We start from the raw sequence: 27800 nt of genomic DNA, 5'->3' as shown, positions 1-27800 counted from the left end.
GTATAGAGCGGCTACTGTTTATCCCTATTGTGATGGAACATTTAGGGGTATATATATATGTACAAAAAACACAGTGCTTAGAACATTTTTCCCATATCAAGAAAGTATATCAATTTCAAAGGAGGCACAGTTCCTTTTTTGTAGCTTTCTCTCTCTCTTTATCTTTCTTTCTTTCTTCTTCGCCTTTTTACACTACTGTTTCCATTAAGCGCGTTTGAAATAATGGCTGCAAGTCGTCTCTCCAGAGTGTTCTCCCAAAGACTAGGCTCAAAATACAATTTACCGCGGAGTGTTGGTCACTTCAACTCTCGGCACTTAACCTCAAGCGCCAATCCCAATCCTAATCCCAATCCCAACCTTGTACCAAAACCAAAACATATTCTAAAGTCAAAGGATAATCTTACTCGGGCTACTATTGCGGCAGGTGTACTAGGATCTACTGGCGGACTGGCCTACTATCTACTTCAGGATGACGACGACGAAGAGTTTGAGAGTCATACCATTGTGCCAGACTCGGCCATATACCCTCCCACTGGTGGGCCAAAGGATCTCCCGGTTGCTAGTCATTACTTGGATGAGACAGAAGATATGGTCAATAAGCCAAGACTTGTGATCGTGGGAGGAGGATGGGGAGCAGTTTCGATCATGAAAAGTTTAGAAAAAGACAAGTATAATGTAACGGTAGTGAGCGAAAACAACTATTTTCTATTCACGCCCTTGCTTCCGAGCGCAACAGTGGGAACACTGGAGATGAGGTAAGATTTCTCTTTTTAATAGAACACAAAATAATAATAATGATAAGAATAGTAATTGAAAACGGTTAATATTAAAAATAAAGAAAATAAGAAAAACTGATGAGTCTAATTGTTACAAAAAATGTATATGAAGATCTCTTGTGGAACCATTACGAAAGATTGCCAGTCGTATACACGCCCATTTCTTTGAAGGCCAGGCTGTGGATGTGGATGTAGAAAACAATCTGTTGGAAGTCAAGGGTAGAGGCTCAGACGAGACTTTCTATATTCCGTACGACAAACTTGTGGTGGCGGTTGGAGCCACAAGCATTACGCACGGTGTCGAAGGGTTAGATAATACCGTGAGCTTAAAGACCATCCAGGATGCGATTGATATCAGACGCAGGGTCACTACTAATGTAGAAAAGGCGTGCTTACCCACAACTAGTCCTGAAGAGCGCAAGCGGCTTCTTAGCTTTGTGATTTGTGGAGGTGGTCCCACTGGTGTCGAGTTTGCGGCCGAGCTTTTGGACTGGGTCAGCGAAGATTTTGTCAAATGGGTAAGATATTTAGAGTATATATATATATAGTGTGTGTGTTTGTATCTAATTCATATATCTATAGTTCCCTAAGCTTATCCGAGAAGAGATCAACGTTTCAATTATTCAATCTAGAGATCATATTCTAAACACATTTGATGTCCAAATCAGTAATTACGCCGAAAAGAGATTTAATCGTAAGCATATCAAAGTGATCACAAATGCTCGAGTGCAGCGGATTGAAGACGGCAAGGTTATCTACAAACAAAAATCAAGCGATAACACCACAGAGGACGTGGAAATTCCATTTGGACTGTGTCTGTGGTCTACTGGTATTGGTAAGCTAATTTGCCTAACCTCAAGTTTTTATGTTACTTTATTTTATTTAGGGTTTGCTCATCTCGTATTACTGTTATTTATTTATTCATTTATTTATTCATTTGATTTTGTTTAATAAAACAAAGCCATGACTCCCTTTGCTAAGAAGATCACCGACAAGTTACCTGAGCAGGCCCACCAGCGAGCCCTCACAACGGACGGCTACCTCCGTCTTCGTGGCACAGACAATATCTTTGCTCTGGGTGATTGCGCTAGCATCGAAAACCCTAAACTCATTGAGCACCTGATGGAAATCTTTGAAATGGCAGACCAGTAAGTGAGAAGACAAAATAAAACATCTCTACTGAGATAGAGAGATAGATAGATAGAAAGAAAGAAAGAAAAAGGGTAGTACCATATTTGATACACATAAATAAACGATTGCCCAATTAATAGGAATAGGGATGGTTCATTGACAAAAAGTGAGTTTGGATTATGTATCGACCACATGCGCAAGAAGTTTCCTCTGACAGAGCAGCACCTGGAAAACGTAAAGGAATTGTTTGATGTGTATGATACAGACAAGAACGGTACCTTGGAAATAGAGGAAATGAGAAACATGTTGACTTCTGTGGATAGCAAGATGACCAATTTACCTGCTGTAAGTTTTTTCTTTCTTTCTATAATTCTTTTTAAACTTTAAGCTTTAATTAAACATTCATTAATAATGTTAATTTAAATTGTATATCTTGTATATCTTGTATCTTGTACGTGGGCTGACATTATATCTATGTGTGTGATTGACTATTAGACTGCACAAGTGGCAAACCAACAAGGAAGATACCTTGGAAGATACCTTAGTGCACTGGCTGAAAAGGATAGTGCGTTGGCCAGTCAGATCGTTGGACCTTTTCACTACAGCCATATGGGTGCATTGGCCTACCTAGGAAACACAGCTGTGGGCGAATTTAATAAGGGGTTCAAGATGATTGGAGGTCTGTGGGCGCTTTACTTGTGGAGAAGTGTTTATTGGAGTGAGCAAGTCAGTGCACGCACACGAGTGAATCTTAGTATAGACTGGACAAAGCGTGCCATATGGGGTAGAGATATATCAACTGTGTAGACTAATAAAAATAAAAATAAAAATAAAGAATTCAATACAATACAATACAATACAATAAAAAATCAAACGCGTTCAATGTGTAATGTCTAGCTTGGCTCCAATTTACACTAGATCGGGGCATATACCTCGTGATTAGGTCAGCAACATTCTGGCCCCCTAAAAACAACATAACAATTATGGCTGCGATGTCGAGTGTGCTTTAGCTTGAACAGTCGTGCAAAGACGTGCGTCACCCAGACAACACATCCCAATTTATTTTATTTTATTTTTATTTTATTTTAAATTTTTAATTTTTAATTTTTTTTTTATGATTTTCTCTCTCTTACTCTCTTGAACAACCGTTATTTTTTCTTTCTTCTCCATTTAAAGCTTGTACGCAGACTTCACCCCCTTGTATGCGATCATTCCAACCATTCCAACTTTCAAAGTTGCTATTAATTATCTAACCATTAAAGTGAGCTTATTGCGCTCATGTCCTTCACAAACAACCACAAGCCACGCGCTCATGTGAATAGCCGATCGAGAACCTTACCTCCTTCTTTTATGAACAATTCAGACGATATGCTTTACACTGAAATCTCTAATCCAACTCCTGCCAATTACCCACTTCCACCATCCATTAAAGAATCTCTTGAGGAATGGCTGTACAAAAGTAGTCTAGGCAATACTAATTCTCCAGTCTCTTATCTTCTCGAGACATGCAATTGTTGTGGACGGAACGACTGTGATAGTCTTGATATTTTGAACAAAACAATAAAGAAACTTGAGTCTGACACTAGACTTGCAGCAGGTAATCAAAAACATTCTTTAACTTCCGGCAATTATTTCTTTTATTTTATTTGTGTGTGTGTGTGGGTGGGTGGGTGGGTGTACTTCTTTTAAAAAAAATAAAGAAAGGGGTCAGTTGTTTTTAAATATTTCTATTTTGTATTGTATTGTATTGTATTGTATTGTATTGTATTGTATTGTATTGTATTGTATTGTATTGTATTGTGCTGTGCTGTGCTGTGCTGTGCTGTGCTGTGCTGTATGATGTGATTACTATTATTGACCTCTTGTTATTAAATATAAATATAAACATATACATATAAAAGAAATCGGTCAAAGCTTATTAGAGAAACATGAGACTTATGTTATCGAAGCTACACATGTCACAGAATCATTGCAAAGTCAGGTGCGAGAAAAACGTTTCGTAAAATAAAACAAAAGAGAAATAGAAAAGAGAAAAACTGTCTTACAAAAAGGGTCGTTGTGTAACCGATCATGCAACTTTGTAGTTGGATGTGTCCCATGAAAAGGTAGCACGGTTAGAGCAGTCTCTTGAAGAATCCGAAAATTCAAAGCAAGAACTTTTACATGAATGTAAAAAAACAGTATGGGAACACCAAAAATCACAAAAGGTGAATTTTTACTTTATTTTTATTTGTCATAATTATCGTCAGTCAAATGAAGAAAACTAACTAACAAACTAACTAATGACAATTTGTGTAATCAGATACTAAAGGAAACAATGTCTGATCTTGAGATCTCTAATGCAAAATGCGCTCAGTTGGCCAAAGATTTAGAGATGAAGTGCAACGAGGTAGAGAAGTTGCGTGTGTTCAAATTCATGGTCAGGCAATCCGACATTAGAGAAGAATCATTAAGAGCCAAGGTAACTAATAAAATTAAAGTTTTTTTTATGCTTTAAAAAAAAGGAAATAATAACAATATCAATAATAATATGTCTTTGTTGTACTTAGTTAGAGGACATCAACCAGGAACTTGCAGTGACACGCAAGAGTGAACTGATGCTAGAGTCAAAACAGAAGAAACTGATGATAAAATTTGGTAAGCCTATTGGCTAATGGGTTGGTTGGTTCGTTTGATCGGTGTAATGAATATATTTGTCTAATGCGCACGATATAATGTATAAAAGAGGCTATGTCAATTGCATATGACCGTATGAGAGGAAGAGAAGACATGAAAGACACATATAAAGATGTAAAGGTAGGTAACCATACAAGCTTTGATGTTTTCCCATAATAATCATGATTATGGCCAAATGATCTGCAACATTCTTATATTACAGATTGCACCAGTGATAAACTCAATTACTCCAGAGATGCAGCAGTCAAATATGAACCATCTTTTGGACCTTGTCAAAGAACTGGCTTCTGCAAATAGCAAATTCAAGACCGATCTTATGGATTGTAGAGGTCAACTAAATGAAGCGCATATTGAAGCAGCAGCATACAACAACAAGATATATGGTATTGATAGAGACGAAGAAGGAGAAGAGCAAAGAGAGAATTGTGGTAATGGTGTACCGAGATTTATGGAGGTAACGGCCAGTTCAATATATACGGACAATCTCGCTTTACTTTCCAGAAGCGCACCTTCTCTACATGCTCTTGGTCGTACAAACGGAGGCCGAATGACAAAACCTCTCAGAGAAGTAAGATTGGCAGAGCAGCCGCCGATAACAGACATACAAAACCAACCTAAAAAAGACCTTAAGCAACATCCTTTCCATGCAATGTCAGCCAAAGAACGTTGCCCGCCTTCAAAAAAGGGTAAAGACGTGGCTCGAACAAAAACAGGACCTATTCCAAAACCCTCGGCATCCTCTCCTGCTGGATCCATTATTCATCACCATTACCATTATCATGAACGTCGCAACAAGAAGGAAATCTTGGGTAAAGAAAAGGCTGTATCACTTAGAGCAGCTAATGACACTGACAACAGCCAGAGTGACACACCGAGTCTTGAAGAAAATCCAAAAAGAAAGGTAGTTATAAAGCACTTGAAAAGAACAAATCAAGAATGCAAACGATTTACTGTTCTTCTATTCTTCTTTTATAAAAAAAAATATAGAGTATACAAGATATGGATCAACTCACTACAACTGAGCTATTGGCACCACGACGGTCATTAGAAGACTCTGAACCTAAATCCCCATATAGCCAACTACAAGAGCATGTATCCCAAACACTTCAAAGATTGATTGCCACCGATATACGTGCTCTGAACAGAAATTTACGACGGACGTTTGATATATTTGAATTGAGCAGTATGAGCAATTCGATTATTGAAAATATTCTGACCGACGTGGGTGCTCTTTCAAGTCGATTTATTTGGGTTCAGGACGAGATCAGCTACAATACCCACAACGAGTCATTGAATGCCTTCTTTCCGATATTACAGCTCTTTCAAGACTTGCTCCAGGAAATGGGACAGCTGCGTTCGACTATGAATGAGCTTCAGGTAGAATACGTAAAAAAAGTAGAGCAATATGGACAAAAGGTTGAGGAAGAGATTGTCCAGAAGCGTGAAAAGTTGAAGAAGACCGCAAGCACACCCACAACGAATATGGCCCAGTCACCCTCTGGCCCTCTAGCATGGTTCGCTCAGGTGTTTCAAAAAGCAACCCACCACCCGACAGATAGAATGGTATCTAAATCGATTTCAAGGTCAATATCTTGTGAATCCATACCTCCTCAATATCCACATGAACAGAGTACATTTATGGGAAAACCATATGGATTGTCTGCTACATATGCATCATTGCAAGACGATCATAATGACGGTTATCATTCTAGGCCGTCATCTACGATGGAGAAGGAGCGACAGGGAATGGACATTAGACGAGTCAAGAGCAGTACGAGTCGCTATGGACCGGCGTCGAGTTATCCACGATCGTCGCCACTAACAGCAGAAAAGCTCTCTCACCGAGTTCCCTACCCTGTCATCAGGGCATCTCAAAGCACTGGTACAGACCGAAAGGCAAAGGTAAGGCAGGTTCCTTCCTTGGGACGAGAATCGGGACAACGACAGAAGAGCCCTTTGAGATTGACTCCATCTGGGGCTTCTGCGATCAATTACGATGGAACTGTACCACAGACCTCGGCATCTGAACGAGCAAGTGATTGGAAAGTTGGCGGACATTTTTCAACTAGCTGGCTAGGTAGTAATTAAGCTCACAAGCTAATATACTAGAATTACTGTCAATATACATATATACATATAAACCTATATACATAAAGTAATATATATATATATATTATTTCATTATGACGAATGTCCATTTTTGGTTTTCGTTTTTTGTTTTTGCTCATTTGCTCATTATCTAATAATGGGGTTAAGAATAATAGAGAAACATTACTTCTTTAAAGTCATGCAGTTTTTTGATGACTATGGGAAAGTAAAAAGTTCTAAAAATTAGGCAACTATATTAAATAAGCATAAATGAAAATAGTGGTTTATAAGTGTAAAAGGAATTTCCTTTTTGTCTTTGTCAGTAACAACAACAATAGTAGTAGTAATAGCAGTAGCAGCAGGGCAAAAAAGACCCTATTATAGATATGTAAGCAAGTACTTTTACATAATAATCTAAAAGGTACACATACACACATACATATATAGTATACTAAAGGCACAAGTGGTTGCTTGATATAAACTAAAATATATTTATATTTATATTTGTCTTTGAAAATATGCTGTGATGTTTGGTATTTAATTACAGGTCAGTCCAATCTTTTAAAATTAAACTCTCTGATGTTCCTCCTTTATGTAGAATTTATTTTTATTTTTATTATTTTGTACAAGTTAAACTCATGTAACAGATGACGAAATTCCAATAAGTAACTTTCAAGATGTATCGATTGAACCAATTAAAAAAAAAAATTATTATTATTTTGTTTCAAAATCATCTCCTGAATGTAATAATATTTCAGAACCACGTATTTATATTTTATAATTGTTTTTTACGTTTCGATTTGACTTGATTTAGGTGTTACTTCAAAGCTATTCAAAATAGTGAGGATTAATTGGGTTAGGATCATGGGTAATATTTCATTCATGTAGATTATCTCTATATTTCTTTTCTTAGTCCCCATAAGATTCTTCTGAAAAACAGGTGTAAAAATCAAGTCCTACTCTTATTGATTGACTGACTAGGGTTTATAATGGTCCATTAATGATTCCTTATGTGTTGTTCCTTTTAAAAACAAACAAACAAACAAAAGGGATCTATATCAACAAAGTCAAGTAAAGCAAGTAAAACTGATATGATATGTTATATGAACTATTATTAGTTTATTTTATATTTACATAATATATATATATCAGTAAAGTCAATATCTTGACTTGCCTCATTATATTTGACTGCATCATAAAGAAGAAGAAAAAGTACTACTATTACTATCACTATTACTACTTTTTCCTTGTTTTTTTTTCTTTAAATTTATTTTGAGAAAGCCCAATAAATATTTATACGGTCCTTTGGAAGATTTCAGCAGGTTACATTGGGCCATAAGGATCTGAGTCGTCATCAGAATCATACTCAGAGTCATCGAGATCTTCTTCTTCACGCTTCTTCATACACTTTAAGCAACGGGCCTTTTCAGCATGCTTTCTCTGAACCTATTTTTTTTTTTACAAAGGAACAAAAATGTATTTATTAACTACTTATTATTATTATTTTATAAAAAGAAGAATCTATATTTACCTTGGCAAACGATTCAAGAGGTTTTGTCTTTGTGCAGGTCATGCAAGTCAATGTGCTATTGACTGATGCAGTGCACTGTTTGCATGAGATCTGTTTTGCCTTTGTTCCCTTGTTGTAACTAGGAGGGGCATAGGCTACAATAAACCAAAGAAGAAAACGCGCAAGTGTTGTTTGGTTTCATTTAGATTCGTATTAGACGCGAGCTTTGAATTAGATTCTTGATATTACTTACGATTGAATGTTGCCTTTTGGATCTGTGTCTGGGAAAAGGCATCTAGAGGCTTGTCCTAGATTCAGAGTCCAGAGTCAGTAATCAGTAATCAGTGATCAGTAATTAAAGCTTTTATTATTAATATTCTAGATCATTCAATCGTACAATGCTACAAAAGACACATCTTAATGATTTCAACTTGGGCGATTGATCTATGCATAAATAAGAATGAAATGAGTGTTTAATATCACAAAAGACAAAACAGCGAATATAAGTGCGTACCATTAGCACCCTGAGTGCCATATCCATCCTGGAAAGCCGGTTGAATGCGGAATTTTCCTGCAGGACCTTGACGACTCATGATGTGCGTTTAAAAGAAGAAGAAAAAAAGAAGGAAGAAAGAAAATAAATAAATAAAATCTATTCCGACTGGTTGGTTTATTTATTGAATCAAAACCCACACTGTCCTGTCGTGGATATTATTTTAATTTTAAGCTTTTCTGCTTTTTGCCCTTCACAAGATTGGCTGATAAGATACTATGTTTCAACTCACTTATCTTATATTTGACTTTAATATTGATGCCAAAACCACACATCTTAAAGACATTCAGGCTTTTAAGGTCAAGCAATCATAATTCAATTATTATTACTATTATTATTAGTTTCAGTAGGAGAAGTAGCTGTAATTATCATAAAAGATATTCATTGTTATAAATTTTCTTGATGCTATATATACATATACATATCCAAAGTAAATAGATAGATAGCTATCCTTATTTTCATTATGTATGCAATCAATATATTGCTTTAATATCACAGACAGCCCTTATTTAATTCAAATTTATTTTAATGATCCAAGACAATCAATAAATGAATAGATATCAAATCGGTTTTATGAAAATGACAACCTGGATCGGCGTCAAAAACAATGGCCAATTTTCAGCGAGAAGTCTCCCAGAAAGAGCCAAAAACATATTCAAATACAAAAAGCTAAAGTGGTCCATTTTCGAATGATTATACCTTTGATTTTTCAGTAATATTCAAAGATAATAAAGTGCTTAGTATAACAAAAAACTAGCCACAGTCCAATGCATATATACATATGGGTATGTTTGTTAATAAAAGAAGATGTAAAAGTCTAATTAATGTTTGGTTGTGTCGCCTTTGTTGGATATTATCTCTTGAACTTTATTTGATGTACTAGCTACCAAGGATGTACTCAAATGTGCTCAGTATAATTGAGATCCTGGGCTCTTTAGACATACCAAAAAATCAGATATCTTCATGGGAGACACCTCTTTTTCTTACTACCATATTGTATGAAACGCCTTGCTTTTCGAGCAAAGACTGACTTTTTCTCTGTGGATAGTTCATTTGATCAAAGAAGGAAGTGTATCGCCGGTCAAACAATCAGAGTACTTGCCTAGGTCAATGTTCTATTTTAAAAATCTCACTAAACGGACAAAATCCTTACTCCCCACCCAGAAACCTTGCCAAGCCTGTTTGTACTGACAATTTTAAGAGGCTTTTTGTTTTTTACAACTCTAATCCATTTCTTTCTGATTACCCTGACTATCCCATTGTTACTAACTAGTTGAATTTCGGACTAAACTGACCAAGACAACTAATTTTCACTGCTCAACTGTCAAATTCGCCTTGTCAAGACTACCCCTCAGTCGTATTTCATTGTTTTTATGTCTATCTATCTATCTCTTAAACCTAGCTTACGAGATAAGGAGTGAAACCAAAACCAAAAAAAAAAAGAGTTTTATATTCTTATGAAATGTGGTTAAAGAAATTGAGATCCTCACATCTATTAATCAATGATGCTGGATTGCAATTGATACGAATGGCTCCTTACGAAATGAATCTACCATAACAGTCCTTCTTTTTAGTAACATTTAGCTCTCTATAAAACATGGCAAGGTATTTAATACATTTGCCTGCACTTAAAAAAAAAGTACTTTGTATATCTTGATACCAATGTGATCCTTTTATATTTATTTATTATTAAACTCAATTCCAACAGTGGGATATCAACAAACAAATAGCCAGACATACAGACAAGTAAATAAATACATGAATAAAGGAATCTTTTTGCCAAGCAAAGTTGTCTCTGTCATCAATTATGGGATTTCTTTTTTAGATATAGTGAGAGCATAAAGTATCGCTTATTGGATATTATATAGGTTGACCAATAGAAAGAAAGAATAAAGTGGACGAGGGCGAGGAGAAATAAATGATAGAGAATATTATGAGGCCATTGAAACAAATGCACAAGTTGCTATGGTGACCATTTCTTACAACCCATTGGTGATGATTTGTATAAGCTAAATAACCTTAAAAATTAACCCATACGCACACAAAATATTGTTTTGAATATTGTATCCCTCCCTTGTCTTCTTAGTGTATAAAACACTACTTCAACAAAAATGATCTATGCTACGGTTTTCCATCTGGTTTTTTAAAGAAAGAAAAAAACACATAGATATTTTATGGCAACATCACTTTTTAGCTCATATTTATGGATTTTTTTTTTGGATCATTCAAGAAGATGAATATGGCTATATATCTCACATTCGTCTCTAAAGTATTGAGCTTGTATTTCACTAAATTGTGGTGCATACACCACAGGTTACATGATGATACTTTTGACCTATTGTACTCACCTTTGCATTGGAGTTATTTTACGTTTATAGCCTAATTATTACCATCAGTAAGATTGATTTACCAGCAAAGTGTAGACGTTGAGATTGTATGCTAGTTTTATAAATATAAGCAAAGAATACATAAAGATGTATATATTGTAGTAGCAAATTCATAATGCCGTACCACGGTAGCAATAAAAGGAGGATATACGACTAGGAAAGATTCAACAAATTTCGAATGTCTATTATAGCTCCTATCTGATCCTCTCTATTTATACAATACACAAAACAGTTTTTTTTTATGTTTTGTTCCAAACTTTTAGCTTCTTCTTTCCTTCTTTTTTTTTTGGATCAAATATTCTTGCCATACCTTGCTTTGAAAAGGTCTTCATCAAACTTGACCCTGACCTTTTTGGTGTTGCGCATTCCAACAACTGTTCCTTTCTTACCAAAAAGGAAGATGTTTTTCTCACGTCTGTCAACACAAACACATCTGTCCCCGATCATAAGTTCTTTGGTACCGTGGATCTCTTTAAATTTCTTAAGAGAGACAATTGCCGATTGAGGAATATTGTAGACTACTGTTTCCAAGGAAACTTCACTGTTAATTTTTTTTGTGCGCTCGATTGCCTTTTCATTAATCTTTAATGTGAGCTAAGAATATTCACAGGTTAGTTTGTTTTGCGTATGTATGTTACAAGACAAACTAGACTGTACGTATATCAAAATAACAGTAAAAACAATACTAATCTATTACTTGCATTTTCGAAAGGCGTTGGACTTCTCTTCTTATAATATCTTTTTGAATTAACCCAATCATATACAGTTTTGACAGAGTACGGGGTACTATCATCCCAGGTGTATGTAGGCATAGGAGTGACCTCTTATAATAAAAATTTGATGATTATAATGTGCGTGTGTATGTTCTGTTAGTTTTCAAGATAATCTATTATTCAACTGAAAACTTTACCACTAAATATCAGTTTTTGTACAAAGAATGCCAAGCGAGGAAACTGTTTAAGATAACTTTCAAGCAGATCCGCTGCCTCTTGAAAGTAAAGGCATAGTTCTTGGTTTGCCATAAATGTGTATCCGTCGTTATCCCCGAATTGGAGTCCAATGTTAAGCACAATATTCTGAGACTGGGTAATGTAAAAGTCTGTCGAAAGGTGTTTTACCACTTCTTCATGAACCCTCAGGGAATTTGCAAGGGCGGTACTACTTATTAAAGGAATGTTGCATTCTTTTACGCTTGATTCATCAAATATAAGTACAGGCTCCTTCAAAGCATATTTATCGAGGTAGGTATTCATTCTGACTGTCAGACCGTCGTCAACTTCGTGAGACAGAGTATCGTACACCCAATTTCCGTGTAGGGTTGATCCGTACACAAATGCATACTTGATACTGATAGTAGGCGCAGTAATTGTAGTACTTGTACTCGAGGTCTCATTGATGTTATTATTTCTGCCTTTCAGTATAATGTCTTTGACCATAAAATTGTTTTTTGGAAACAGCATGATACTTTCGTAGCCTTCATTGGATATTATTCTCTGCTCACCCGAAGAGAATAAATGATGATTACTTGGATCCCGAGAGGGGATTGAGGCGGAATCCATTGTAGAATTTTGCAGAGTGTACTGCTGAACGGTTTCTGAAGGAGATTGACCTTTTAGTTTGGACTATTTTATAGATAAGGGTACAAGATAAATATAAGTAATCTAGACTTCTTTCCAAAATAGAAAAGCGGCTTTATTTCCCTCTTTAAAGTACCTCAGAGGCAAGTTGATCAACAAGTACGTTGAAATCAGGAAAAACTTTTTGAATGTAGACGTATATATTCATTGGTTCTCCCAGATCAAATATCGGAACTTCAAGGTCTTGTATTTCGATCAGCTCAAAAATTGCAGGAGTCAAACGGTAGAAAGGATAATACCAAGTCCATGAAACGATATTGGATTGAAAGTATTCCATAGTCCAGTGAATTCCTCTTATATACTCTTCTGCCATAATTTTACGCTCTCTGGTCTTTTGTGAGCTTTTAATCTATTCGTATGGTTTAAAGCATTTTGTGAGTGCTAGCTTGTAAAGTTGGTTTAAATATTATTATTACTATTATTATTATTTTTTAAAAATTACCTGTTCAGTTCTGGAAATGGTACCTGTACTTATACTATTTATATTGAATTTTTTAAATTCTTGAATTATATCATTGGCTTTTTCAGCAGAATAAAGATCTCTCATAGGTATAAGTAACTTTTCAAAAAAAAATCCAAGCCGATTGTGGTTGATAGTTTGGTTTTCATACAAATGACCGTTAGATTCCAATAAAAAGTTTTTGTAGGCATCCAGGACAACTTTCATTGATTCAGATAAACGATTCAAACTTCGTGGGTACCGTAAAAAAGAAGTTCCCATAATTACGTTTAGCAAAACATAGTCTCTTATAAGAGAGTAAGTGTCGTATTCGAACCCGTCTTGTGCCTTCAAGAAGGCGTATTCTTTTTCGATTGCTTCTCGCAAGGTACCCGCGTGCACTACCTTAAAGATATTCCTAGGAGTTCTGACAGGGAAGACGTGAATCTATGTATAGCCTTTTGCTAAATATTACAAAAGAGAGAGAGAGAGAGAAACTTACTCTTCCTCTGTATAAGTAATACCCTCAGTAAATAATATATTGCTGTCTTCGCATAATAGTCCCATCAGAATAAGATTTCTGTCGCTTCCCCATATCATGTGTCGCAGCTCAGGCGATCCTGGGGGTGGAACTTCAAGCGATCGGATATACGACATGATCTTCCATTCACCTGTACCAGGCATGTGTGTATCAGAAAGCAAGATCCTGATATCTTCCCAGTGGTCGTTATATGTCAGTTTTTCAGACAATCGATAACGAATGTAATCTCCTAGCTTTTCCATAAAACTAGTTCCTTTGATATTCATGGTGTATTTATTAGATAGTGTTAGTAGTGATTTCTACTCTCCCTATATTGTTCTTATCATAATTATTTATATGTATATTACCAGGTGTAATAAGATTTTTGTCATATTTTTTACTATACTCTTTGTCAGACGGTCTCTCAAAAAGTCTATTTTTTGATGTTCTGGTATATATCTGTTTTTGTAGTTTTATGGCTGGAGGTATGCCGTCAAATGCAATAAAAATCAACCTTCTTGGGTGAATGTGATCAACTGCCTCCTCTATCTTTGAAAACACTGCTTCCATAACTTCATCTTTAAATGTCTTTGGATCAATATTTGTAAGCTCTATCTTTTCAAAGCAGAGATGAATGGTTTGCGTAATGTCAAAGTAGAGATTGTCTAATAAAAGTTGTAGATAAATTGTAAGCAAAGAATAAAGAAATAAGAAGAGCATCAGGATGTTTATCTCCCTTGATTATATGGTTGATCAGAGGCATCATATATAGCTTGCCTGTATTGACGATTGTTATTCGTGGCTTGATATCACTTATTTCTGTCGATTGATAACAGGATGGATACATCTCCCTTTGTGGATATACAAAATGAAGTATGAATTAGGCGTGCTGGTTTCTGAGCCATGGCTAGGATTCTTCGTTATTTCTTACGTTAACACCGTGAAAAAAGATTTTCTTTGAGCCATCGTTTTATTATTGAGAAAAGAACGCATTGAAGAAAGAAAGTGACAACATAATATATCTTTATTAATTTATACTATTTTATAGTGAGTTCTGTTAAAGACTCCCAAATTCTCCTTTTATATGCCGTGAGAATATCTAGCTGATATATTTATAAATGATTCATTATAGACTCTTCGAGTATATCAAGTCTAATATAGATATATATATAGTGATATATGGGTAATGTCTCAATTTACTCAATCAATGTACTTGTAACCGTTTCTTTATTCGAATTTTGCATAGATTCATTGCAAAATTAAGCACATATTTTTTTAAAACAATAATAGTAAGAATAATATTTGATACTATGAGCTAAACGCACCTGTTTAATGTACCCTAAACTGTCTTCTTGTTCTTTTGGAGGTTTATATGCTTGTTCTAGTGGATGAAATGGTGACAATTAAAGAAGAATTACTATCAAAACATTTCAGTACACAATATATGTAGCTGTCTGTTTACCTTGTAGTAAAAAATTCCACCTAATCCTTCGTATTGTTTAACAAAGCGAAGACCTTCCTCAGAACACTCAGACACCATATTAACCATTGTCCCAAACTGTGCGCAAGTTTCAAGTATCCATTCAACCAAAGATGTAGTGCTATAAAGTTCCATTTGAGTGTATTCCTCGAGAAATTCTTGAACAGAACACGGCCCAAGCTCCTCCGCTTGTTCTTCACTTATGTTAAAAACACGTCTGTTCTGTTGGCTGTCATTCAAGTCATAACGCACGTAATTTAAGCCGCGCCAGATAATTAAATGACGGATCAAGCCGTTCTTGAGTGCATTTACGGTATCTATTACACCATAACATGATTTACTGGCATTTTTCAACGTCTCTTCGTGATGGTTTTGGAGCAAGTGTCTTTCTTTGAGGATTTTTCTTCCCCTTATATCATTTGAAGCCAGGTTCACAGCTTGATAAAAACCTGTTTTTCCACAGTGGTCTGTGGTCACCACACTGAACACTCTTTCTCGAAGGCGACAGTCTAAAAGGCTTGACTTGTAGAGTTCAGACTTCAATCCCGCCGAGCCGGCCAGAATAATTCCTTCTACAATACACTATACCCAAACATAAGTATATTTGCTTGCAATTCACAATAACCTTTTTTTTCTTTGGGTATTGGGTATCTGGCTATTATATCATACCTTGTTATCTTTAATGAAATAATTAACTGCAAGTTCGCAGATTTGCTTGATGTGTTTATGGCGAATCTCATTGCATATTTTTGATACATGATTTGAGCTGTTTCCTCTACGACTCTTTTGGCTAGGAACTTCTGAGCGTACCTCTCGTAGCACTCTCCTGTCGTTTCCGGAAAGTATGCCAAAGAGCGTACTATTCCCATCCATAATAATGACCCCAAATTCAACATCAACCTCGAGTTGTTTTTTCAAGGTTTCTATGTGGAAGTGATTGCTACGAATATACATGGTTTTTGATATAGGTTTAGATGGCTCAAAAGAAATCTTTGTGTCTCCATTTTTCTCTCTTTTCCTTGGTGTAGCATCTGCATATACAACCAAACCATTTGGCGGGACTGTACCGACAGCATTTTATAGTTTAGAGAAGAAGAAAAATAAAGGAATTAAAATAAAGCCAAGCAAAGTAAAGTAAAAGTTTGGAAAATTGTCAAAAGAATAGTATTAGTCTTCCCTTTTCTTTTTTGCTTTTATACGTATTGTGTATGTTAATCTCTTACTCTTTGAATATTCTTGTAGACTTGTTTTGGTAGAGTCAAGTGAGTCTAGAGCTAATGTACGTTGGGTACTAGACTTTATATTTCTTGCTTCGGTGCGCTTTGTCAATATAAACTTATTTATACTGTTGAGTTCATCTCCAGGTGCTATTTTCCAAGAAGATAATAGTAATAATAATAATAATAGTAATAATAGTAATAAAAGACGCGCCTTTGTGAGAAACATAAAGCTATTATTATAATAATCTCTGTATTGGATTCAATGTATACATATCAATAGAGATATCTTGGATTTCTGTTTTCTACAAAAACAGTAGTAGCAAAAAAATCCCCCAAAAGAATGGTTAAAAAGAATTGGGTTGTATATAACAAAGGTAAGGTTATTTTACCCTTGCTTTTCACCAAGGTTCTTGATAATATTGTGAGTTTTCCACGTTTTTAGCGTGGACTCGATTTCTTCTTCGATTATCATGGGGATGGTAAAGGGTGAGCTTTTTATTTTATATCTTTAGAGCAAAGTATGTGTATGAGAAAAAGGAACACATTTATTTTCTTTTATACCATCAAAAAAATATAATATAGTTATATAGCCTTATTTTATCTTTTTCTGTTATAAGAGAAATAAAGTACAAATGAACCCTGATTAATTATTCGTATAATACTTTAAAAAAGTAAGAATAAAAATAAAAGCAAAATATCTATTCAAGCATTTTTAATACGTATAGAGCCCTAAGCTTACGGGAAACAAACTCGTCTAATACCAGACTAGGAGAATGGATTCGTAAACCACTTGATTACACTAGCATATTTCGGTTGGTCTAAGAAAGCACTCCATATGTCTACAAGCATATCTTCTTTATCAAAAGTATAAAGCAGTATAGATATATGTATATAATAGAGCACATGATGTATATGCTTATATAAATACCCATGTATAGCATTATCATTTTTATCGGCATCCTTAAAAAAATATATGGGAATATGCGTATGAATCTCAATTTTTTATGATGTTACTTCCATACGAAATAACTTAAACTGATCTGCATTAAAAATCTTTCAAAGTGAGATTCAATTCAAACATATAACCTCAATTGAACATCTGCAAAAATAATAAAGAAGAAGAAGAAGAAGAAATTCAAAGAAAGAAATGAACTGTTGTGTTTATTCAAAAGAGAGAGAAAACCTTTAATTAACTAATTAATTAATTAATTAATTAATTTAAAATTAATGTAATTCACTGTTGCTCAATTATCTATTGAATTATTAGAAGCCAAAGATAAAGGTAGGTACTCCGTTGCAGTGGTTGTATTATCTGAACAAATTACAAGATGAACAGTAGATTGATATCTGTAACATGATATTCTGGATACAAATAAACCAAGACATTTAAAGTAATCGAGTCAAAAAAGCACATGTATAGTTTTTTCTTTTCTTTTCTCGCTTCTTTCTACCGCAAGCACTATATATACTTGTAATTGAAATTGCAATTGAAATTGAAATTGTAATTTATCTACATGTTACGTGTAATTCATTGCTCTTTAAACTTCTCGTTTAGACTTTCATTTTAGCTTAAAGTTCTTATCAACGGATCTATCTTCGTTGCTTTTTATATAAAAATCGTAAGAAAGTCGATTGGAGGTCAAGCCTTAATATTCTCAGCTTATTATAACAATAACAATAAAAGTGTGATATTATTATTTTCTCTCATTTGTGCGCTTTTTCACTTAATTTTCTCTTGTTTTTTTTTCTTGGTGAACGAGAGAATATATGACACTTGTGTCCTTATTAAGAAAAATGGAGAATCACAAAATCTAGTCTTTCTCGTTCTGACGATCCTTTTTCTTCTTCCTCTTTTCTCTCTTTCTCTCTCTCTCTCTTTATAATTGATATTGCGCTCCGTGTTACATTCCTTGTTTAGAATACTTTGGACGGAGAGTGAGAATGATCTTTTACTTCATTTATTGCCGAAAGAGTAACATCATCCTTTGTGTAGATTCAATACTGGGTTTGTCTCTTCACACAGCATCCTTGTTTCCTAATAGGTATTTCAAGAGGATGTATCTTCTGACTATTATTATCATTATGCTTTGACTTAATTTACCAAGCCTGTCTTAAACGTTTACGCTATTCATAATTAAATAACCATTACTCTTTTAAAAGACAAAATTTAAAAAAGTCTAAATAAATGAAGTTTGTACAAGCGAATTACATAATTATATATTGTTCAATGCTTGTAACTAGTAAATTTTTGGAGTAATCACATGTAAATCCTCAAGCTATACTCCAACATATGTAATATGTAATATGTGTGTATGTATATATGTGTATAAATATTACTTTTAATATAATCGATAAGTTCCAAGTTTTCTCTCAACAAGTAGACTACGACGGTCTATCCTCCGGGAGCACAAGTACGGATGACACGCACAAGAAGTCTGCAAAATTTTCCTGGAAGATCTGGTGTAACCGATAGTTTCCAAGGAGATAATATAAGCTCATATATTATACATATATATTCAAGAAAAGAAAAGTAATATAAAATAAAATAAAAAGTAATATATGTAATGACAGCTGAATTAATAGTTTTACCCATAATATATTATTTTATTTTATTTTATTTTATTTTATTTTATTTTATTTTATTTTATTTTATTTTATTTTATTTTATTTTATTTACGCTTGTGCTTGTGTCTGTGTCTGTGTCTGTGTCTTGTGTCTATGTCATCACTTAAGTTTTTCATCAATTGTTTGTGAGAGAAGAAGAAAGTAAAAATAAGTTTATTTTCCTTTCTGTAAGAAAATTATGACTATATTACGTTAACGGATTCTGCTTTCATGTGCGCAGTAAAATCCTGTGAGCGGATACTTCAGCATATGATTTTCTTTGCTATACATACATATATATATATGTAATAAAATTCCCTTCTTTTTTTTGGTATCTTTTTCATGGCCCATCGGCGTAACCCAAAGTCTAAATATTCTACGTAAACCTCCGCTGATGTACAGTAACAATATATTGGCGTGAGTGTACTCGCCTATGTTTTACAAAGACAGAGATAGAGAAATGTTGTTCATTTATGTATTTAAAATATAAAAAGAAAAGTAATAGTGTAGTGTAGTGTAGTGTAGTGTAGTGTAGTGTTAGTATAAATGTCTTTCTTTGTTTCAAGCAATTCTATATAAATGAATCAAACACATATGTACATTGTTCTTTGAAACAGGATCAAATACTAACTATTATTCTTGTAATTATTGCACCAGAAGCCTGGTAACACACATCAAGAGTGCTTTTTGAATATTACCGCAAATAGAATATTGCTCTGAATTCAAATTAGCAATGTACTCCAAGATAACACAAGGAAAGGAAGGAAGAGAGAGAGAGAGAGAGAAACAGCCACCAAAGATGGGAATGAGACATAAATTTTGCTCTGTTGATTGTCAAATAAACACAACAACAACAGCAACAACAAGCAGAACAATTATCCGGATTTGACTGGATCCTCTATTGTAATTTGTATTTTTCCTTTTAAAATTACCCCGGCTTCTCTCCCAGCTTGGTTTCTTTATATATATATGTATAGATACGCATGGAGATTCACAATCGTTTCAATAGTAAATCAAATAAAATAAATGAACAGTTATTTTTTATAGGGTTTTCTAATTGACCGAAGCCAATGTGGTTCAATTAATAGAAAGAAAATGAAGATGAAGATGAGTAAATATAGAGAAGCAATAAAGTATAGATTTAATTATGTAGCTATGTGTGTTTGTGTGTGTTTGTGTGTGTTTGTATTATCAAGTACTACTACCATTACTTCTTTATATTTTCTTAAAGAGGGGAAAGAAAGGGGAATAATAAGACAGGTTTGTAATTAAGTGTGTTTTCGTCTTCTTGGTCTATAAAAATGAGGAAATGACAAGCCAAGAGAAATAATCAAAAGCACAAGATGGCATTGCACAGCAAGCCACAGATATTAATGAGATCTCTATATTGTCACTCCTTTGCGCACTATAAGAAATAAAGAAAAGGGAAAGAAAAATGAAAAATTTAAAAAATAAGAATGGAGAAAGGATTGTGAGGAGTGAGCGATAATGCGAGTAAGAAAATAAAGAGATGGATCAGACAGAAAGAAAAGGAAAGTAAATAAGGTAAATAGGGTAATAAGAATAGTAGTAGTAGTAGTAGTAGTAGTAGTAGTAGTAGTAATAGTAGTAATAATAATAATGATTTAAAGATGTTATATTATTCTCTAAAGCACAACGCAGGGTGGTTTTTTGTCTTTTCCCTTTCCCTTTCCATTTTTCTTGACGCCGGAGCGCATGCCATCTCTCTGGGCACGAATGATTTTGACGACTTGGTAGAAAGAACGTTCGACATTGACGCAGGTTTTTGCAGAGGTCTCAATGAATTCGCAGGCAAGTCGTTTTGCCATCGCGTAACCTTCCTCGCGTGTCACTTCACGCTCGGTAACCTTATCGCACTTGTTTCCGACAAGCATCAAGGGAACATTGTCAACATCCTTGACTCTGAAGATCTGGTCACGGAAACGTTCGACACGATCAAAGGTCGAATGAGATGTTATGGAGTATACTAGCAAAAACCCTTCTCCGTCTCTATAAGATGATCAAAGCATATATTGTATGTACAGTTTATATAGATAAGTTGATTTAGAAAAATAAAGGAAAAAAATAAGTTATATTGATAGTAGTGTTTAGGTCCAGCATTATTATTACTGTTACTTATTCTTACCTGATCCATTGGTCTCTCAAGGCAGTGTATTCCTCTGAATACAATAAAACAGTATTGTTATTTTTTAATATATGTGATCGAGTAAAAATAATTTTTAAGGTTTTTATTATAATTACCTTGTCCGGCTGTATCCAAGACTTCCAAAACACAAGGCTGGTCTTCAATAACGACCTGCTTGCGATAAGAATCTTCGATTGTGGGATCATACGTCTGGAATACAATTGAATAAATAACGAGCAAAACCAAGGATCTATTTAGACCTTGATAAAAGAAATCAAAGAGCCAAAGATCTATTTAATCGGGAACATACCTCTATAATAATAAATACAATTAGCTTAGTAAGCCTTACTTTTTTTTTAAAAAAAAAAAAAGAAAGAAAGATCAAAGTTGACAATTGAATTTATTTTTTATAACTTACCAACGAAATGGTTAAGACACAGCTGATGCCCTTGATAGTTAATGGCCGGTATAAAAAGTTGAATCGTATTCACACATTCACTTTTATTTTTGTCATACCTGTATAGTCAAGGCAGTCTATAGAAGGGGAAGAATTATAAAAAAAAGAAGTTCAATACAAAATAACCCGTCCAATCCAATATCTGTGTGACCTGAGAGGTTCTTATTGTCATGTCTACTACTAATATGCCATACCTTTCCCACACCACCATCGCCCAAAACGACCAGCTTGTAGAGCATCATCTTTTAGAGATTATTCTATTATGATTATTATTTTTCAAGGCCGAGAAAACATAGTGCAAACACAAGGTTCGAGAAATATAAGTTTTGATTTAGTGATTTAGTGATTTAGTGATTTAGTGAGTGAGTGAGTAAGAGTAACAGTGGGAAAGAATTCAATCGAGTCAATCCACATATTAATGAACAGGGTGTGACAACACCGAGCGGACAGAAAAAGCACGTTGTTTTGCCAAGTCGACACGAGTTTTTTTTTATGAGGAAAAAAAAATAGGTGAGTATTGTTGATATGGCAACGATTGTAAAGCAGATGGGTTTCCAGAATGAGTGTAATGAGCAGAGTAATTAGAGCGAGGTAGCGATATATATATATATATAGAGATAGAGATAAAGAGAGCGAGAAAGAAAGAAAGACAAAGAGAGACCACATGTTAGTTGAGATTCTTTTTGATTATTATTATTATTTTCAAATGATATTTAAATAAATAAATGTATATATATAGGTATGTATGTATATGCATTTGTATAAGTATGTATGTATAAGTATGTATGTATAAAAGGGGGAAATGATGTTTTCTCGAAAGTTCAATAAGAGAGAGAAAAAGAACAATGGATACGCAGCAATAATCATCCCCAGAAATCCTATCAACTGCCGAGATGACTATGTGTGCAATGACCAGACAATGTCAATGTTGACATTGCTTTATTATCCGTCCATATAAGATGGGTCAAAGATATATGTATGTGACCTTTCTTGTTCTTGTTCTTGTTCTTTCCTTTCTTTTTTGTTTATTTTATTCTTTCTCTTATTATTATCATTGTTACTACTATTTAAACATATACAGATATATATATAAAAGAAGCAAGCAAGAAAATAGTGATAGTGATAGTGATAAATGTGTGTATAGGAAATTGGTGATAGTTTCGACATACCCGTTTATTTGACTAATGAGAGAAGGAGTATAGTAAGAATAAGAGCAGGCCAAAATAAAATAAAGTATAAAAAAAAGGAAAAGAAAAAGGAAGCGAAGAAAATAAGAGAATGGGAGATTTCAAAGCGATTGGGTAACTCTACCTGGGTAACACTGAGATTTAAAAATAATAAGCACACACATACACAGAGATATAAATGTACAAAGAGAGAGAGGTAGATTGATAAGGTTGAAGAGTCGCTAACCCCTCCCCACACACAGAGAGAGAGAAACAGAGACAGATTCGGGTTCCATATATTGTATTATATAGTATATATTGTAATTATTGTAATTATTGTAATTATTATGATTATTATGATTATTATGATTATTCCTTGTCCTACAAATATCTTCTTGTAAACCATGATCACGTTCTTCATCTTAATCATCGTCTTGATTTGACATTACAAAAATAAAAGCATCATAATTATACAGGTTGTGAGATCTTTAGATTCTCAGATTCATAAAGGTCGCTTTCTTATTTTTATTATCAATACTAAAAACTTGGGACAGGCAAGATGCACCAAATATATTAATATCTCTCTGTACACACACACACACACACTACGGATACAAATATACTGAATATACACTTGTAGACAGTAGCAGATTTATATATAACAAAAGTGTAATCTTCTCAAGGAAAATATATGCGAAGGGGAGAACTCTTTATATTCATAGGAACTCAAGGCTTTGTAGAGTACATGTGTGTAATTATAATTTAAATATTTCTTTTTTAAAAAAAAACAAACTACAAATGGTCTTCTTTAATATTACAAACACTCCTTGAAAAATAGTTTTTATTTTGATTTTTTATGCACCAAGAATAAAAGGGTCACTCGAATATTATCCATAATCCCCCCCACCACACGCATGCAACATTATTAGAAGGAAAGTAAACAGGTGTAGGTTTCCATTTTTTTATATATATAAAAAGACAAGAGAGAAATCGTTACAAATGAAGGTATAGGATAACTACTCTTGAACCAAATCTGTCACCGAGCACACTCACACACACACACACACACACTCACTCACGCACACTCATGCAACTAAGAACCATTTGGGAATATCAATTGAGAAGTTTATGAAGGAAATTAGAATAATATATATATATATATACGCTTTATTTCTTCTTGTGTCTGGTTGTAGAAAAACACGGCTTGTAATAAAAAGATATATATATAAAGACAAGAAACTATTTGTAAGAAAGACATTTTAATTGTATCAGCTAGTCTTGTCTATAGTTTGTTAAAAATAAATCAAGACCCACGCACGGACATAAAATAAGATAGCTTAAACTTTGTGATGTTAGTTTTCTATGTATATGTATGTATCAAAGCACGGCCTTATTCTGCCATTTAATCATACGATATCCTTTTGGCTTTGCTCTTTGGGTAACTTACATTCTTTAAATTGAAGCGTGTAAGCTTCAAGGCAATATCTACATTTGTAAACATAAAAAAAAGCTTGTATCCAAACGTAATAGTGATCTCACCAAGAGTTCAAACAGACATCGCTGTTGGTGCTAGGAAAAACCGTGCGTTTTGTACCCACATTAACTCTTGGCCAAGCAGCTTGAGTTAGCCAATCCTGACCAAGTCTATAATGTGGAGATTTATAGCTTAAAATAGATTCTCTCTATCTCTGTGTATATATGTAAATGTATATGTATGCTTGAGGATATTAAAAGAAGAGAAAGTTATTCTTATTATTAATTCAATTGGTTTTATACATACATAGACTCACGTTTATTTCTATTCTAGAGATTATTTTCTCTAAAAAAATATTAATGTAACAGCACCTAAGATTTACTCTAAATTAGGAAATTAAACGCTGGTCATATATTGCATGATTTCTTTTCTTTTATTTTATTTATTAATTTTATGTGAGTTTTCGTGTGTAATTACTGGGAAACCAAGTCTTATTTTTAAGTAATAGGTACACGGTCTCGAGTGATCTTTATACATGCACTTTCGTCTTGTATCATTATTATTCTTGGCTCGAATTAACTCTCAAAATGCAGTGTTAAGAACTTACAAAAATCAAGTTACTGTGTTTTAGTATCATGTCTCCACTAGGCCTACTTTTCCTGCTTTGTATTCTTTGCACATCTTAACTTCTTTCTTTTTATATAAGTTTTTGAATAAAAATTATTGATAATACAGCCGATATATCTATAAAAATATCTATAGTTATGTATAAATATATAAATATAGCAAGAGATAGTTATCAATGTGATAAATATAATACAGTTTTCCCATGATGTTTACCTATCACAATAGCTCTTGGCTATCTACATTTAGAATAATATGTCATTTGGGCTTTAAATACCAACAAAATGCCAACAAGGCATTGGTTGGTGAATTACTTTTAGTAAAAGACTCTTGAACATATTATTACTAAGAGAGCCTCAATCATAGTACCCTTGATCAAAGTTCCCATGAGTGCGTTAGACTTTTGTAATTTGATTTCGAAATAGCCACCTTTATTCAAAATTGGCTATGTTCTGCTATATCTTTACTTTACTTTGATTTTATATGAGTTTAACTAATACTTCTACATAAGGCACCACAATTCATTATTATCTAGCTTTATAAGAATACTTATATTCTGTAAATATGCAGATGTAAAGTTAATAAGTCTATACTACATAAAAACAGCATAATTTTAGAGATGGTATACATTTATTTGTTTATTGATTGAAGAAAAGTTTTTAGTATATAAATCCTAAATGCCTATCCAGGGAAGGCCCATCGGTGCTCCACATCTTGTTCTTGTGCTTCAAAATCTGCTGTAATAAAAAAGAAAGAAAGAAAAGAAATATAAAAGTACATACCTGCAAAAACAAACACGCAGAAAAAAACGGACCCAACGAGAAAAAAAAACTAACTAAAAACACAGTACGAAGTTGGGGACATCTCACTTATACGACATCCGGTGGATCAGCACAACACCGAGATGAAGGACGACTAAGCATCAAAAAAAGAAGTTGGCACAATGCCTTGAAACCCTCGGCCTCGTACTCAGAATCCTGGACACCACCAGAGCTCAGTCAGGGTCCCGAAGGTTAACCTGTTGGCTTGAACCTCGTTATATACAAAATAAGAACAAGATAAAATGCTGAGATGTTTTGCTTTAGCTTATGTTTTAGAACGATTACTCACCGATTAAGGAGCTCACCAAAGTACTCGCGTACTCTAATGAACTCGCCCGCTGGACCGCTATTTTATTTTTGAAAAAAAAAATTATGCAGACAACACGTTAATATCTTTTCATGTCAAATTGGTAAGCAGTAAGCATGGAGATTAGCAGCAGATTTTTGCACACAAGAACAAGAACAGGAGTGGTTTTCTAGGCTTCTGGCCATGTCTTGCTTTCAGTCTATTGTAAATAACAAATAAAAAGTTAGATCTTGTTCAAGAGTAATGCGCATGAGGTTGGTAGCATTAGCCATTCACTCGGTTTCTTGAATCCGTCAAAGTTGAAAATATGGAGCGCCTCTTTAAAAAAGAAAAAGGCGAAAATATGTTCAGGTTAGCTTATGACACCGAATGGGACGTATTCGAGCTGGCTTTAACACGCTGGTGGTCTTTACATTCGTTACTTACCTGGTGTAAACGTAAACTGGCCTAAAGGAAGGGAAATACAAATAAACAGACGCGTATGCCCTTGAAATAATTTTTTCCTACGCCAATACAGGTGACATCATCATCTATTTGTGATGCAAGCATTCTTAGCCACTATGAGAAAAAAGGTGCGCTTCAGGGGGTAATTTTAAAAAAATCACATGCGTTTTACATAATCGCCCTCTGAAACACCCCCTTTTTACCGTAGTGGTTATTTTGGTCTAATAAATTCTCTCACAGTGGCTAAGAATGCTTGCATCACAAATAAATGCTGATGTCATCTATATTGGCGTAGGAAAAAATTATTTCAAGGGCATACGCGTCTGTTTATTTGTATTTCCCTTCCTTTAGGCCAGTTTACGTTTACACCAGGTAAGTAACGAATGTAAAGACCACCAGCGTGTTAAAGCCAGCTCGAATACGTCCCATTCGGTGTCATAAGCTAACCTGAACATATTTTCGCCTTTTTCTTTTTTAAAGAGGCGCTCCATATTTTCAACTTTGACGGATTCAAGAAACCGAGTGAATGGCTAATGCTACCAACCTCATGCGCATTACTCTTGAACAAGATCTAACTTTTTATTTGTTATTTACAATAGACTGACAGCAAGAAATAGTCAGAAGCCTAGAAAACACTCCTGTTCTTGTTCTTGTGTGCAAAAATCTGCTGCTAATCTCCATGCTTACTACTTACCAATTTGACATGAAAAGATATTAACGTGTTTTGTCTGCATAATTTTTTTTTTCAAAAATAAAATAGCGGTCCAGCGGGCGAGTTCATTAGAGTACGCGAGTACTTTGGTGAGCTCCTTAATCGGTGAGTAATCGTTCTAAAACATAAGCTAAAGCAAAACATCTCAGCATTTTATCTTGTTCTTATTTTGTATATAACGAGGTTCAAGCCAACAGGTTAACCTTCGGGACCCTGACTGAGCTCTGGTGGTGTCCAGGATTCTGAGTACGAGGCCGAGGATTTCAAGGCATTGCGCCAACTTCTTTTTTTGATGCTTAGTCGTCCTTCATCTCGGTGTTGTGCTGATCCACCGGATGTCGTATAAGTGAGATGTCCCCAACTTCGTACTGTGTTTTTAGTTAGTTTTTTTTTCTCGTTGGGTCCGTTTTTTTCTGCGTGTTTGTTTTTGCAGGTACGTACTTTTATATTTCTTTCTTTCTTTCTTTTTTATTACAGCAGATTTTGAAGCACAAGAACAAGATGTGGAGCACCGATGGGCCTTCCCTGGATAGGCATTTAGGATTTACCGACTGGAATTATATATATACCTAATATTTACCTTCAATAAATAAATAAACAAATATATAAACATTCTCTCTAAACACGT

General features: G+C 34.3%; 8 protein-coding genes across 8 annotated transcripts; 4 read left to right on the top strand and 4 right to left on the bottom strand.

Moving 5' to 3' along the window:
- Positions 1–32: 32 nt before the first annotated feature.
- On the top strand, positions 33–2788 carry NDE1 (alternative NADP(H) dehydrogenase; the record flags this gene model as incomplete). Its single annotated transcript, XM_018443029.1, has 7 exons — positions 33–104; positions 469–755; positions 889–1294; positions 1359–1611; positions 1738–1924; positions 2048–2252; positions 2403–2788. 7 exons carry the CDS (start codon positions 33–35, stop codon positions 2712–2714), a joined length of 1722 nt encoding a protein of 573 aa, XP_018296521.1. The 3' UTR covers positions 2715–2788.
- Positions 2789–3082: 294 nt separating this feature from the next.
- PHYBLDRAFT_157557 (hypothetical protein) lies at positions 3083–4348 on the top strand (the record flags this gene model as incomplete). Its single annotated transcript, XM_018433639.1, has 4 exons — positions 3083–3504; positions 3809–3888; positions 3992–4114; positions 4210–4348. Coding segments are annotated over exons 1-4 (545 nt in total), but the record flags the coding sequence as incomplete, so codon positions are not given.
- Positions 4349–4725: 377 nt separating this feature from the next.
- PHYBLDRAFT_185210 (hypothetical protein) lies at positions 4726–6753 on the top strand (the record flags this gene model as incomplete). Its single annotated transcript, XM_018439047.1, has 2 exons — positions 4726–5484; positions 5571–6753. The coding sequence occupies 2 exons, from the start codon at positions 4726–4728 to the stop codon at positions 6669–6671; spliced, it is 1860 nt and encodes a 619-aa protein (XP_018296519.1). The 3' UTR covers positions 6672–6753.
- Positions 6754–7994: 1241 nt separating this feature from the next.
- Positions 7995–8774, bottom strand: PHYBLDRAFT_62758 (hypothetical protein; the record flags this gene model as incomplete). Its single annotated transcript, XM_018441011.1, has 5 exons — positions 7995–8117; positions 8203–8336; positions 8435–8489; positions 8579–8625; positions 8696–8774. 5 exons carry the CDS (start codon positions 8772–8774, stop codon positions 7995–7997), a joined length of 438 nt encoding a protein of 145 aa, XP_018296518.1.
- A 520-nt stretch (positions 8775–9294) lies between these two features.
- On the bottom strand, positions 9295–12680 carry PHYBLDRAFT_163583 (hypothetical protein; the record flags this gene model as incomplete). The annotated part of the gene is made up of 8 exons (XM_018434836.1): positions 9295–9433; positions 10275–10356; positions 10718–10743; positions 11083–11113; positions 11145–11173; positions 11432–11715; positions 11819–11907; positions 12032–12680. 8 exons carry the CDS (start codon positions 12678–12680, stop codon positions 9295–9297), a joined length of 1329 nt encoding a protein of 442 aa, XP_018296517.1.
- A 1344-nt stretch (positions 12681–14024) lies between these two features.
- Positions 14025–16889, bottom strand: PHYBLDRAFT_154390 (hypothetical protein; the record flags this gene model as incomplete). Its single annotated transcript, XM_018433321.1, has 6 exons — positions 14025–14042; positions 14291–14332; positions 15180–15779; positions 15867–16258; positions 16421–16564; positions 16820–16889. 6 exons carry the CDS (start codon positions 16887–16889, stop codon positions 14025–14027), a joined length of 1266 nt encoding a protein of 421 aa, XP_018296516.1.
- Positions 16890–20267: 3378 nt separating this feature from the next.
- Positions 20268–21882, bottom strand: PHYBLDRAFT_157555 (hypothetical protein). The gene is made up of 6 exons (XM_018433638.1): positions 21819–21882; positions 21684–21701; positions 21586–21607; positions 21284–21379; positions 21168–21201; positions 20268–21031 (listed from the first exon to the last, which is right to left on the bottom strand). Exons 1-6 carry the CDS (start codon positions 21864–21866, stop codon positions 20668–20670), a joined length of 582 nt encoding a protein of 193 aa, XP_018296515.1. The 5' UTR covers positions 21867–21882; the 3' UTR covers positions 20268–20667.
- A 3683-nt stretch (positions 21883–25565) lies between these two features.
- PHYBLDRAFT_163579 (hypothetical protein) lies at positions 25566–27705 on the top strand (the record flags this gene model as incomplete). Its single annotated transcript, XM_018434835.1, has 7 exons — positions 25566–25627; positions 25743–25900; positions 26088–26119; positions 26244–26367; positions 26812–26832; positions 27221–27277; positions 27653–27705. The coding sequence occupies 7 exons, from the start codon at positions 25566–25568 to the stop codon at positions 27703–27705; spliced, it is 507 nt and encodes a 168-aa protein (XP_018296514.1).
- Positions 27706–27800: the final 95 nt, after the last annotated feature.

The sequence above is a fragment of the Phycomyces blakesleeanus genome, assembly GCF_001638985.1.
Source record: "Phycomyces blakesleeanus NRRL 1555(-) unplaced genomic scaffold PHYBLscaffold_3, whole genome shotgun sequence".
NCBI lineage: Eukaryota > Fungi > Mucoromycota > Mucoromycetes > Mucorales > Phycomycetaceae > Phycomyces > Phycomyces blakesleeanus.
This window is presented reverse-complemented; position numbering and strand designations above follow the sequence as displayed.